Consider the following 14,904-nt stretch of genomic DNA (forward strand, 5'->3'; position numbering starts at 1 on the left):
GGAGATGTGAAGTGGTCACTTAAGAGAGTGAGAGAATGAATGAAATGGTACATGTATTTTGACTTTATGGTAGCATTGATGGTCCACTTGAAGTTGACAGTCATGAATTTAGCTTGACGTACATATCATAATGATACTTACCCTCCAGCTATGTACAGCATACAGATGCACTTGTGGTACAAGTTTTGGAATTCCGTGTGAGTATAATAAAACAAATGGAGAATCCGCTTGACCTGAGGTTGTATGTAAGGAGTTGAAAATGATTGGCCATGGGATTTAGTTGTATAAGGAGGAAACTAAAAATACAAAGGACTTTGAAAGACAGTGAAAAGGTGGTAGCACTAATGGATTTTAGGGCCTGGTGGAGTTAAAGAACTTTTGGACTCAGGGTACTTAAGGGAGAGGGCTGGAAATACAGGAGATGGTGACAGAAAATAGAGCTAAGAGTATGGAGGGGATATAGTTATTAGTAATAACAAGACCAGGAGAGTTAGTGGCTTCAGTGAAGTGAAAGTACAGATCTTTGGGAAGAGAAGTGTGCCTGGAACTGAGAGGCCTCAGTGTTGGAAGAATCGTTCAAATGGCTATAATAATTACCAAAAAAATGTGTTAGGAGCAGTATTAGAAAATAGAACAATAATCCAGGAGATAAAATCTTAGAGTAAAAACAGAGATTGAATCAGGGGTTGGTGTTCGGTTACGGCAAGAAGGGGACTGCACTGCATAGTCTGCTCCAAAGCTGTAGGTTTAGGAGGAAGGAAGGGTGAATGGTCTGGTGGTGACAGCGAGGGGCATGGACACCCATGCTCTCTAGATGCAAAGGTATGGGGTGTAAGCAAGAAAATGGCCACCCCACTGGCGGCGGTAAAGGAAGCAAGAAACAGTGTCCTCAGGAGAGAGGAAAAGGGTACCGGGAACATCCAGAGGTTTGGAGGCTGGGGAGGAACAGCTTTTGCTGCAGCACTTGGAGCTCTGGGGTCACCAGAGCAAAGGCAACATGGTGGGCAGGGGAAGGGAGACATTATAAAGAGCATACTTTGCTCCCAGGGGCACAGAGTAATTATAACAAAAGGATTTCTAGTCACTCACAATTTAAAAGCTTGTAGCAATCACCCTTGGCACAATGAAATTTTCATTGGCCATGTTTCCCTGGGGTCCCATTATCACCATGTGACTTGGGATCCTGTGTCCTCAGTCCTCTCCTGCTGATGACCCCATGTACACCCAAATTCCTATTCCTCTGCTTCTCCCATTTCTTACTGATGTCAGGGCCCATTTCATTTAAGGGGTTCTGATTCACATCCCCTATCCATAAAAAAACAAAAACACAAATAGAAACAAACACATTTAAAGTGAAGATCCACAGAGTTAGAACTTTCTTCTTTAATATAACTCAGCCGCCATTCCATGATGGGTTATCTGGAAATGGAGCAATGAAAAGGTTGCTGGTTCCTGTTATTGCACTGAAAGGCAGTCATTAAAATCTGTTTACATCTGAGACTCTAGACAGGAAAATGTTTGCCCAGTGAATTTTATTATACTCATTTTTTTTTTCATTCTGCCATAATTGTGGTCTAGTAAAAGCTTCGGAAGTAAACATACAGAACTTGTCAGTCTTCAGTTTGAACAAGCGAATTTTTAGGGTTAAAAATTTTTTCCAAAATCACATTAATTGCAACCTAGAATATGTTTTGTTAATTGTCAGGCCTTAAGAAATAGAGGTTCAATGTAAATTATTTTAGTTTCAAGGTCAGAAGGGCTTTTAGATATTCTTAAGCATAACTTCATAATTATTAACATGAGAAAAGTGAAGTGCATTAGAGATTGAGACTTCCCAAGGTCACAGGCCCAATGTGGGAGGAGCCAAGATTAGAATCCAGGACTCCAGAGTTCAAGTCTTCTTTCCTCCATGTTATATACTTCCTTCAAGAGCAGTTCAGGGGTTTAGTGTCATTTCTTTCCACAAAGTATGTATAGCATGTCCCTTAGAGATTACATAGGTTTTATTTGTTTTTTTTTAATTAATTTTTATTGGAGTATAGTTGCTTTACAATGTTGTTAGTTTCTACTGTACAGCAAACTGACTCAGCTGTATGTATACCTATATCCCCTCTTTTTGGGATTTCCTTCCCATTTAGGTCCCCACCGTACATTAAGTAGGGGTTCCCTGTGCTATACAGTATGTTCTCATCAGTTATCTATTTTATACATAGTATCAATAGTGTATATGTGTCAGTCCCAATCTCCCAGTTCCTCCCACCCCCCCTTTCCCCTCTGTATCCATACGTTCTCTACGTCTGTGTCTCATTTATACTTTACAAATAAGATCATCTATACCATTTTTCTGGATTCCACACATATGCGTTAATATATGATATTTGTTTTTCTGACTTCACTCTGTATGACAGTCTCTAAGTCCATCCACGTCTCTACAAATGACCCAGTTTTGTTTCTTTTTATGGCTAATATTCCACTGCATATATGTACCACATCTTCTTTATCCATTCCTCTGTTGATGGACATTTAAGTTGCTTCCATGTCCTGGCTATTGTAAATAGAGCTGCAATGAACATTGGGGTGCATGTGTCTTTTTGAATTATGGTTTTCCCTGGGTATATGCCCAGTAGAGGGATTGCTGGGTCATATGGTAGTTCTATTTTTAGTTTTTTAAGGAACTTCCATACTGTTTTCTATAGGGGCTGTCCCCGTTTACACTCCCATCTACAAACAATAAATGCTGGAGAGGCTGTGGATAAAAAGGAACCCTACATAGATTTTCTTTGGATTCAAAGAGATGTTTTATTTCATATGTTAAATAAGAATTTAGATATGTCCTTACTTTTATTTCAAATGACTTATTTTATAAAATAGTCTTAATTATAAGCAACCTCTATATGATTTGCACTTGAATAAACCTTCTCTCTCAAATCTGTTCCATTGTGTTTAGTCAACAGTTTTCAATTATCTCTGACTATGTTAATAGGACGTATATTCATTTCAATGCCAAAATATTTCTGGGCATTTGGATATTATTTTCCTTTGCAGTTCATAAATAAAGTGGATGGACAAGGTTTCAAGAATCGCATTATTTCTGACTCCGTTTCGTCGATTTTATAGCCAGAAAGAGCTTTGTAATCTTTCAGCATATTCATGAATTAGATGAGAGTAAGTTCAAAGCACAGAACATTGGAAACAGACTCATGTAAAATTTATCTTCAGCAGCAAAGAGGAATAATAGAACTATTCTACTTCACAGAAATATTAAGCAAGAAAGAGCAAATAAAGTATCACAGGGCAGTATAAAATTTCAGTGTTTGACATGTTATTTTTTTGAATACAATTTTAAGGCATCACATTCCAGAAATAAGTGGGAAAAAGAAATTTTAAAAAAGTACCTAATGTCCAGTAGCTAAATTTTTATCAATATCTTTTACATCAGTATCTCAAACTAAGTTTTAAAATTACCCAAATAAGAGTTAACTGATTATGCATTTCTATTAATTTATTAATACCAGTTGTTACAAGATAACAAAAGCCTAAGATATAAAAACTTCTTTTAGAAGAAATATTACTTTAAAATATCTAGTAATGCTGGTGATCTCAAGTAAATTTTTCCAGCAGTTTAACTTGTACACTTTTCATCACGATCTTGTCAAATTCAAATCATAGTTCCAGAAAAATTTGAATGGATATATCATTTTGTACTTCAGCATTGGCCATTGATATTAGTCCTTTTATTTTCAAACATTGTAAAACATATTTGTGAAATAAATGTTTACTTTGCATTGGTGTTCTAAAATATCTAAAAATCTTTGAAGGGATGTTTTAAATTTATTTTGGCACCTCAGAAGTAGGGGTCAGTGGATAAAGGATTTTTTTGACATAAAAGACTGTTTGAAATGATCTTGGTCTTCAGATCAATGATAGATCAGGGATCTATCATTCCATAATATCTGAGGGTTTTTTGTGGAGTCAGCATTCCACATACTATATACAGTAACTGCATTACTCTAGGACTTTTATCTAGTAGATGAATTAATGAAATAAAACCTTGAATGAAGGCCCCTAAATTTAATAACGTGTTTTGAAATAAATGAAGAGTTAAACATGCTTTTAAGAAATCTGAATAGATACAATTTGAAGGGGAAAAAAAATAAGTCAGCATTCCACATTCTTCACATTAGTCCAAATCCTGCTAGCTTATGACTCTCATGCTGTAAACCTTGTATTGTGATATCTTCTAGACATGGCTTTCCTTGTCCATGACCAGGTTCTCAGGAGGCATCCAAGTTTGGGGGTCCAAATTGAGGAAGTATTTCAGTATACCAATACCTGTATCTTATGAAGGGTGCTGGGTTTTTTCCTGTTTTTCCCTTTCACAGGCACTTTGCATGTACCAAAGTAAATGTTATTAGCAAAAAAAAAACGCACCAAATTTTTGCTCTTCTCTGCATTATTTTGTTTTAGTAATATTTAGTGACATTTTGTATCCTATTGATGCTTTCTTTACTTAAATTAATAGGAATGTTTATATTAATGTAAACTCTTTATAAACTTGAATTTAACACCTAAATAATAATCCATGTATTAGATTTGCCATATATAATTATTTCCCATAATTATTCATTTAGTTTGCACATGATTTTTTACCATCTTAGGAAACACAGTGTTGAGATGAACCTCTTAGTGCAGGAAGTACTTTGAGCTTGAATTACATGTTTATATTTCATTTGTTGATTCCTTTACCAATACTGACTGTACTTGCACTTTTGCTGGATGATTCAAAGATGAGTACTTTCTGTTTTTAGAAAATTTACTATCCACCTAGTAGGGGGTAGATAATAAAAAAGCACCATACAGAGTGATATGGGGAATTGTAAAAAGCCTTCCAGGGATATGCATAGTTGCAAAGGCCCTGGGGTTAGTGAGAATGTTTATTAGTAGAGTGAAAAATATGAGGATCAAGCTGTGGGAAATTATTTGACCAAAAAAGTAGAAAGAAGGTAATTCGTGAAGGCACTTAAGTGTTATGCTAGCACTCAAGTTAAATTTAACTTGAAGGTTAGGGGATTACATTAAAATATTTGTGTGTATGGAAATGACAAGATCACATTGGATTGTTTCTTGAGTGTTATGAACAATACAAAATACAATTTTTTATTAAAATAAAAAATGAAATTGTCATTTTAATATTAAGCCCAAACCTTGAGGGAAAAAAATGTTTTATAGAAATGTAAAAAGAATGGCTAAAAATTAAAGGACATGACATGACATTAAAGGACATGACATTATGTAACTCTAAGAAGTGCTCAGAAAAAAGACCTTCTTCGTCATTAAAGTATTTTTACTTTTGGTTCAATTGCTTGCTAGTCATTGTTAGTTCAATAGAAAATAATTAAGTAAAAATTTTTAAAGAAGAATGTAAAGACAGATGACTATATATAGTCTCTTTCTTATAGACTTCCCCAGTTTTAGTAAAACATTTGGATGAATTGTTGTACAAATTGTGGTCCATCCACAGCAGGAGTTACTAGTTGGCAGTAGAAAGAAATAAATGATACAACAATGAAGATGTACCTCCAAGGGGATCATGCAGAGTAAAAAAGTCAGTCCCCAAAAGTTATACACTGTATATACACTGTATATAACAGTTTTCAAAACATTCTTGAAAATATTATAGGAATGGAGAACAGGTTAGTAGCTGCCGGGACTCACTGAGTGGTGGATGGTAGGGGAAGTGGGTGTGGCTCTAAAAGGGTAACTGGAGGGATTTTTGTGATGGAAATATTGTACATCTTGACAATATCTATGTCAGTGTGCTGGTTGTGATACTGTACTCTAGTTTTGCAAGTCATTACCACTGTGGGGAACTGGAAAAGGGTATTCAGATTCTCTTTATTATTTCTCACAAGTAGATGTGAGTATACAATTATTTCAAAATTAAAAAGTAAAAATTTTTTTAAAAGTTTGAAATGTCCCATAACATACAGAGAATTTCAGTTATGCATATTAAAACACTGAACCCACTCCCCAGATTGTTTCTACATGTATGATGCAGGTTTTAGAAATGGGATCTACCTGAGTAGACTATAGTTTTATTAAAATTTTCCATTTCATGAGTTAAATACAGAGCATAGAAAAAAAATCAATTTATCACTGAGATTGGAAAAGAAGGAACACAACATAATATGTACTCTGTTCAGTGTCTTCAGAGAACAAAGAAAGAATCAGTAAATAAAAATTACCCCTTCTTTTCAGATTTTGCCCAAATTTGGTAATAAGATGAATATATAATGGTTATTGTATTTTATTTGTAATTATGTTCAAAACAGACTTCCCCAATACTGATTTAGTGGGAATGACCCAGAGATGAAATTAATTGCCATAAAGCAAATAATACACTGTCAACAGCTTGCAGCTACTCAAGGTTCAGGCAGAAGGCCAGTTACTTCATCACTTTCTGTTCATCCCTCGGTTCTACAGTACTGGATGCGTTGTAAATACTGCTGTTAGATGCTATAATGGAAATTTCCTGTGTTGGCTGGGACATAAAACTATATAAAAGAAAAAAATCAAACAATAACATTTCCGTATGGCTTTAAGATCCTAGTTGTATTTTCATAGGCATAATGTGCCTGTAGCTGAGCATTAGATTTCTTTTCTTGATTCTTTTGTCTTTGTTCAATGAAATTTTTAAAAAGTAGGGCTAATCCCTCTTCTAGCTGCCAAAAAACTTATGATGTGAGGGTCTTTGCTACAATGTAGATGGAAATGTTCCAATTCATACTCACATGCCTTCATACTTTTTTAGAGCACCAGTAAGGTGCTCCCTGTAATGGTGCCAGTACCTGTATCTCTTTTGATATATCAATAATTAAAAGATTTTTTTTTCAAAAGCTCAATATGTTACCTCTGGGCCAACATAACTAAGGTTAGATATTTTCTGAGTAAAGGAAAAAATGCAGTGTAATTAGCTCTGAGTTACTCATTCTGTGGCTACACTGAAGTTCAGCAAAGGCTCTCTGGATATTATCTGTTTGTCATCTTTTTGTGCTGTAGTTGGCAAAAAGCATTAAATTTAAATTAGTTTAGACAACTACATCTATTCTATAAAAGAGTGTCTTATAACTATGAGGTTTTAAATTAGATTTTAAAACTAATATTTATATTTCATAAAAGCAACATTTATTTTAATCCTACTTTTAGGTAGGCATCATTGTCATGTAGAAATAATACTTACATATGCTAGCATTATACAAAATTTGTGTTACACCTATTTCATAAAGGTCATATAGGAGCACCTGAGGCATAGGAAACTAGGTGGAAGTTGACCAAAAACTTCCCAAATTTTCACATTTAGGTAACTCCTACCTAGTAAAGCCAGTTTCTTCTGTGAAGAAAAATTAACATCATAAGTCATTTCTGCTTATCTAGCAGCTTATTTGAAAATTATTTGAAGTTGATGGGTATTGAACACTATTATGATTAAGTCTAATGCCTCACCCCACCCTTCTTGACCTACCAAGGAATAGCCTGGACAGCCCTTAAACATTTGCCTGGGGCTTGTAAGGTTGCCTTTCCTCTACACATTAGCATAAGCTTACCTGACTGCATGAGCTGCACAGGTCAGGCTAGTGGACCTCTGAGACGTGGCTGTTGCATTAGTTAGGCAGCTGGCACTCCACATAAAGTTCTTGCCCCAGGGACCGCAATCCAGCCCATGCTCCATTTGCCAAGTCATGCAGCCTTGTTCCAAGGCAGCTTCTCGGTGGAGAAAGGTACCTGGGGGGTACCTTTTACTTATCTATGGTTGGATGTCCATCTCAAGGCCCTCCCCATTGTTGGCCCATTGGTGCACCCTTCACTGAGTGCCACAGAGTCCTGGTTGAAGGCATGCCTTTTCCCTCTCGAAGGAAAAGACCTTTTACCTGCTTGGCACTCTTGTCTGTCTTGAGCTCCCATAGAAAAAATTGCGTTGCTCCAGAACTCTGGGATTCTCCAGATAGAAAATAATATAGCCAACATTGTGCTGCCTATGCTAGAAGATGGAACTAAAGATCTAAATGTTTTCAATAACATGACATGCAGTGACCACAGATATAATTATTAGTTAATCCACATATGTATGTAGATATAGTCATGTTTTTATACTACAAGTTGTCATGGGACTATGCTCAGTGTTGTTGAGAGGGTAATCAAGGAAAGATCCTGAACCTGTTTCTATTCTTTTGCCTTCCACTTGGTTACCCCTGTCTCTCCTAATCCCCCTCAAGTCAAAATAAAAGATACTCAAAAGTTATTCAAAGTAGCTCTCTCTCTTTCTCTCTCTACATCCTTTCTTGATGCCAGCCTCCTTCTCTGTTAATTAAAGAACAGAGTGACCTCTCTGCCACAAGCCCAGGCTGTCCTGTTTGGCATGACCAGTATGAATGCTCTGAGCTTCCTAATTATCATTGCATGATAGTCATAAGCTCCTAACTAATGGGCCCTTCAATAGTGACCCAAAAGACTTGTGATTTTTTTTTCTTAATCCTTCATGACCTGTCTGGCTTTAAAATTATTGGCTGATTTAATTATTTTATAATGTCAAACAAGTTAAATTAAATTATTAAATCCTATATAGATATTTAAACTTTTTTAGAGAAACAGAATCAGCACATATGTAGTAGGCTTTTTCAGTGTAAGATGAAATAATAAGTGTTGTCAAGCAAGTGTGCTTATAGGGCTCTAAGCAAAATGAATACAGCATACAGAGAAAGGGGAAAAGCCAGTTTTCTGAAAGCTGGTGGAAAATGGGAAAACTCCCATGGCTTTTCTTAGAGAACAGGATAATCATTAGGGAATGAGGGTTTCTTGAATTCTTGGGGTCTTTACCAGAAGTGACAACAATATAGGTCTGAGTTATATTCAAGAGAAGCTTGCTTCCCATAACTTACCCCCTGGTGGTATATACAGCCAGATGGTAAAATGTGCACACGTTTATATGCATGTTTATGTGCACAAAGGTTTCATACAAATACTGCTTTCCACCACTGAATGCTAAAAGATGGCACAGTCCTTTATAAAAATCTTTAAATGACGTCTTATCAACTTATGCACAATAATCCCTTTGTATTATAAAACTTGCCATTTAATTGCTAACAAGAAAAAAATTATCTTCCTTAAGCCTAGAGTTACATTTTGTTATATAAATTATAAAAATATCATCCTCATTGATCTAACCTAAAATTTGTTTAAAATATGAAAATTACAAGTCTAGGAATACCTCGAATAAACATGCATATAAGACTATGCAATAAGTCCATTGCATAGAGGCCTAAAATAACATTTCTTTTTATGTTTCTTTGCTCTTTTCAGGAGAAAGGAAGACAACAGTGTCTTGTACGAAAATCATGAACAAAAATATCAGCATTGTGGACAATAAGAAATGCAAATACTTAACCAAGCCAGAGCCACAGATTCGCAAGTGCAATGAGCAACCGTGCCAAACAAGGTAACCCTGTCCCACCACTCATTAACAAAATCCCATTTTCTTAAAAACAATGCAGCGGATATGTACCAAAATGTAAGGCTTTATATAAGCAAGGTCTAAGAAAGAAAGATAATCAACTTGATGGAATGAGTGTTAGAAAACCAAGGTTAGGATTGACCTCAACTTCAGCTGCTGTCCACAGTGTGAAGACAACTCCTAACTGGATGGCAGAGGAGTATTTAAAAGTATTTGGTAACCTGTTGGTCACCTCTTCAAAAATCTGGTTATTTGGTTGAATTCGGCTACTCATTCCTAAATTCTCCAAAATGTTGTTTTAAGCACTTGCCAATGACGATATAAACTAAAGTGGGACTGGCCAGGACCCAGTCCCCTACACAACAGTGGGGGCATTTGGTCCTTCTGGTCCCCAAGGCTAGATCCTCACTTCCTCACCCCAGAGTCCCCAAGGCAAACGGTTTGGTTCCTGATCTCTGATCATCAGATTCCCGACCTGGGTCCTAGTTATTCGAAAGTTGGTTGCTTCGGTCCCATGTGACTTCCCCAGTGAGTAATAAGCAACAAAGCAGGCAAGAAACTCATGAGTAGGGGATAGAACCGCAATGCTGAGCACCTTAAAGTGGTGTAAAAGAAAGGCTATGCCTCAGTAACCAGCAGAGATGGGTGAATGGAACCTTAGTATGATTTGGGGGTGGGCTTGCAGCAAGGCTGTGCAGAATGGTTTCAGGCACAGGGCTCCCAAAAATCTCTGTGCTTTCATATAAAAATTAATGTTGGGCTTGAGTGGAACTCAGCCCCAGTGTCAAAAGTCCTCAAAACTTTGTGGGACAGAATGACAAAAAGAGTCTGAAGCTGGATTGATTCCTCTAGAATATGGAGACACAGACTTTTATTCTACCCTGACACTCAGAGATTTATTGAAGCCCAGTGAGTTAGGGTGTATTTGTGAGTTCTTAGGGAGTCAAACAATTGATCTCCTCTCCCAATAGTTTCTGCAGTGGAGTCACAGTGAATGTGTATATACTGCAACTTGGATATGCAGAGAATTTGTAGCTTTGGAGCACTCTCTAACTAATATAATCTTCCTCGTGACCTTCCACCACAATGTATGGGGAAGTGAAAGGAGAGGGAGAAACAGAGTTGCCGATTAACTATATTTAGGCTTTTCTGTCTTCAGTAATCTCTAATGCTCAGTTCTTCTGGTTTCCCTCTTCGCCCACCTTCCCCTTCAGAGGTAGCACTGCATCCCAAGTTCCTTCTATTTCTGGCTTATTGCAAAACTCAATTGTTAAGCCCTCCAGATCTGGCTCATGCTATGTCAACCAGCTTAAAAGAATTTGGAAAATCTTGTCTTCCTCTACAAAGCTGAAATTTCAAGACTTGCTTTTCTGTAGACTCAGTGTATTTAAGGTATCAAAAGCTGATTATCTGCTTTTTCCTTTCTTTGCATTCGTGCTCTAACAATTCTTCCCTCCCTCTCAAAGGGAAAAATATGCTTCCAGAGAACAGAAGAATGGTATGTAAAAGAATATGCAAAAGAAAAACGTACATTACTTTCAATAATGTTCAATAATGCCCTTTGCACGAGCCGGACTATATGCTTTTCATCTAACTCTGTAATTACGTGTTTTTGTTTTGTTTTGTTTAACATCTTTATTGGAGTATAATTGCTTTACAATGGTGTGTTAGTTTCTGCTTTATAACAAAGTGAATTAGTTATACATATGTCCCCATATCTCTTCCCTCTTATGTCTCCCACCCTCCCTGTCCCACCTCTCTAGGTGGTCACAAAGCACCAAGCTGATCTCCCTGTGCTATGCAGCTGCTTTAATTATGTGTTTTTATAAGACAGGGTAGTAATCAACAGAAAGGGTGACCTAGGGAAATATTGTTGCCTACGGTCAGGTCCTTGGGTCTTTTCCATTCATTGCTAGGCAGATAACAGATGCTGAGTTTTTAGCTTTTGCCCTGTCAGCTAAAGAACCTGGATTTTTTTGTTGTTGTTATTACTATTCCTAAGAATTATCTTTCTCTTTTTTTTTTCTTTTTTTTGCGGTACGCCGGCCTCTCACTGTTGTGGCCTCTCCCGTTGCGGAGCACAGGCTCCGGACGCGCAGGCTCAGCGGCCATGGCTCACGGGCCCAGCCGCTCCGCGGCATATGAGATCTTCCTGGACCAGGGCACGAACCCGTGTCCCCTGCATCGGCAGGCGGACTGTCAGCCACTGCGCCACCAGGGAAGCCCTTTTTCTCTTTTTTTAATCTCTTTTAATAGACATTAAAATGCTAATTTATCTTTTGTTAAATAATTTATTAAAATGTTTCAAAACACCATTTCTTTTATATACCATATAGCTTTCCCATTTGGATAAAAGAGCAGGAGCTTTTTCTGATATATCAGGAATCTTGAATGACCTGGATTTGAGGACTAGAGCATATTTGTCACTTCTAACCTGGTCAGCGAAGAATCAGAATGTACAGTACACACCATTTATTGTTCATTCACTGACCTCAGCTATCTTGGGGGAAAATGCCTTGATAATGACTTGGTAAAATGAATAGTTTTAAAAGGTTGATACATTTCTGAGTGAGAGATTTTTGCAGCTGGAGACTGGAAGTCTTTTTGCTAGCAATTATTATCTTCTTTCCCTTGGAAAAGGGGGCAGTGTATTTTGAACCACCAAGAAGCAATGTCAGTGAGGTTAACCAAAATACTGGAAAGTAAGAAATGGACATGGGCAATCCTGAGGGGTCATCACAGGAGATCTTTCCAAGATTTACTGGTATAGCACAACTTTTGTTCCTCTTGCTTCTTCTTTTTTCCCCACCATGGTAAAAAACATTCTAATTACCATTTACATTTTTTGAAAAAGTCACCAAATGGCCTGATGTAACCCTATGTACCAAATATAAAATATATTAATGCACTAGTAAATAGCTTTGTAAGGAGGCTTGAAGATGAGGAAATGAGATAATTCCCAATTAGATGAATTCTAAAATATAAAATGTTTTCTCTCACTACAATATGTTTCGTATTTTTGTTCTTATTTTTCAGCAGCTTTCCAAGGAATGAAAAAAGTAACCTTTTATCATTATACTAAGGATTTCTAAAATATATTTTATTAAAAAAATTAGGATTTCATGAAATTGCAAATACTTCTCTTTTCGGTAGTGTCTTCCATAGTTCCATGGTTGGTTCCCTAGTTGAGGGGAAAGGCATATAGATGGGGTTTAAATTATGCTTATAGCCTAGGTATCCTTGTGCAGAAAGATGAAGCACAAACTGAAATAAATTTGGGAGATAAATATTCACTTTAGGAAAAATCTACTAGGGGACTCCAAAGCAAAATGGTAGGTCTGCATCATACTTGAAAGATGAGCAGACAGGAACTTCATTAGAGGCAGTACTGCAGTGCAAATGTTATCGTGTTTAACAGCAATCGGTTGCAGGCGATGGCCATAATACATTAGTGATTACTTCCTCCAGATAAGTAGGGAGTTCTCTGTGGCAGGCTTCTTTTTTTTTTTTTTAACATCTTTATTGGAGTATAATTGCTTTACAATGGTGTGTTAGTTTCTGCTTTATAACAAAGTGAATCAGCTATACATATGTTCCCATATCTCTTCCCTCTTGCGTCTCCCTCCCTCCCACCCTCCCTATCCCACCCCTCTAGGTGGTCACAAAACACCGAGCTGATCTCCCTGTGCTATGCGGCTGCTTCCCACTAGCTATCTATTTTACGTTTGGTAGTGTATATATGTCACTGCCACTCTCTCACTTTGTCACAGCTTACTCTTCCCCCTCCCCATATCCTCAAGTCCATGCTCTAGTAGGTCTGTGTCTTTATTCCCATCTTACCCCTAGGTTCTTCATGACATTTTTTTTCTTACATTCCATATATATGTGTTAGCACATGATATTTGTCTTTCTCTTTCTGACTTACTTCACTCTGTATGACAGACTGTAGGTCCATCCACCTCACTACAAATAACTCAATTTCGTTTCTTTTTATGGCTGAGTAATATTCCATTGTATATATGTGCCACATCTTCTTTATCCATTCATCCGATGATGGACACTTAGGTTGCTTCCATCTCCTGGCTATTGTAAATAGTGTTGCAGTGAACATGTGTCTCTTTGAATTATGGTTTTCTCAGGGTATATGCCCAGTAGTGGGATTGCTGGGTCATATGGTAGTTCTATTTGTAGTTTTTTAAGGAACCTCCATACTGTTCTTCATAGTGGCTGTAACAATTCACATTCCCACCAACAGTGCAACAGTATTCCCTTTTCTCCACACCCTCTCCAACATTTATTGTTTCTATATTTTTTGATGATGGCCATTCTGACTGGTGTGAGATGATACCTCATTGTAGTTTTGATTTGCATTTCTCTAATGATTAATGATGTTGAGCATTCTTTTATGTGTTTGTTGGTAATCTGTATATCTTCTTTGGAGAAATGTCTATTTAGGTCTTCTGCCCATTTTTGGATTGGGTTGTTTGTTTTTTTGTTATTGAGCTGCATGAGCTGCCTCTAAATTTTGGAGTTTAATCCTTTGTCAGTTGCTTCATTTGCAAATATTTTCTCCCATTCTGAGGGTTGTCTTTTGGTCTTGTTTATGATTTCCTTTGCTGTGCAAAAGCTTTGAAGTTTCATTAGGTCGTATTTGTTTATTTTTGTTTTTATTTCCATTTCTCTAAGAAGTGGGTCAAAAAGGATCTTGCTGTGATTTATGTCATAGAATGTTCTGCCTATGTTTTCCTCTAAGAGTTTGATAGTTTCTGGCCTTCCATTTAGGTCTTTAATCCATTTTTAGCTTACTTTTGTGTATGGTGTTAGGGAGTGTTCTAATCTCATACTTTTACATGTACCTGTCCAGTTTTCCCAGCACCACCTATTGAAGAGGCTGTCCTTTCTCCAGTGTACATTCCTGCCTCCTTTATCAAAGATAAGGTGCCATATATGCGTGGGTTTATCTCTGGGCTTTCTATCCTGTTCCATTTATCTATATTTCTGTTTTTGTGCCAGTACCACTCTGTCTTGATTACTGTAACTTTGTAGTATAGTCTGAAGTCAGAGAGCCTGATTCCTCCAGCTCCATTTTTCGTTCTCAAGATTGCTTTGGGTATTCAGGGTCTTTTGTGTTTCCATTCAGACTGTAAAATTTTTTGTTCTAGTTCTGTGAAAAATGCCAGTGGTAGTTTGATAGGGATTGCATTGAATCTGTAGATTGCTTTGGGTAGTAGAGTCATTTTCACAATGTTGATTCTTCCAATCCAAGAACATTGTCTATCTCTCCATATATTTGTATCATCTTTAATTTCTTTCATCAGTGTCTTATAATTTTCTGCATGCAGCTCTTGTATCTCCTTAGGTAGGTTTATTCCTAGATATTTTATTCTTTTTGCTGC

At 36.9% G+C, this 14,904-nt stretch overlaps 1 protein-coding gene across 1 annotated transcript in view; it reads left to right on the forward strand.

The window, feature by feature from the left end:
* ADAMTS19 (ADAM metallopeptidase with thrombospondin type 1 motif 19) overlaps positions 1 to 14,904 on the forward strand; it is a 281,743-nt gene that overhangs the window by 231,872 nt on the left and 34,967 nt on the right. The window contains exon 19 of the mRNA XM_022588714.2: positions 9,358 to 9,493. Coding sequence (XP_022444422.2) covers positions 9,358 to 9,493 — 136 coding nt within the window. The remainder of the gene's footprint in view (positions 1 to 9,357; positions 9,494 to 14,904) is intronic.

The sequence above is a fragment of the Delphinapterus leucas genome, chromosome 3 (assembly GCF_059928025.1).
Source record: "Delphinapterus leucas isolate spDelLeu-1000000601 "Yukka" chromosome 3, BTC_Dleu_Yukka2, whole genome shotgun sequence".
NCBI classification, from domain to species: Eukaryota; Metazoa; Chordata; class Mammalia; order Artiodactyla; family Monodontidae; genus Delphinapterus; species Delphinapterus leucas.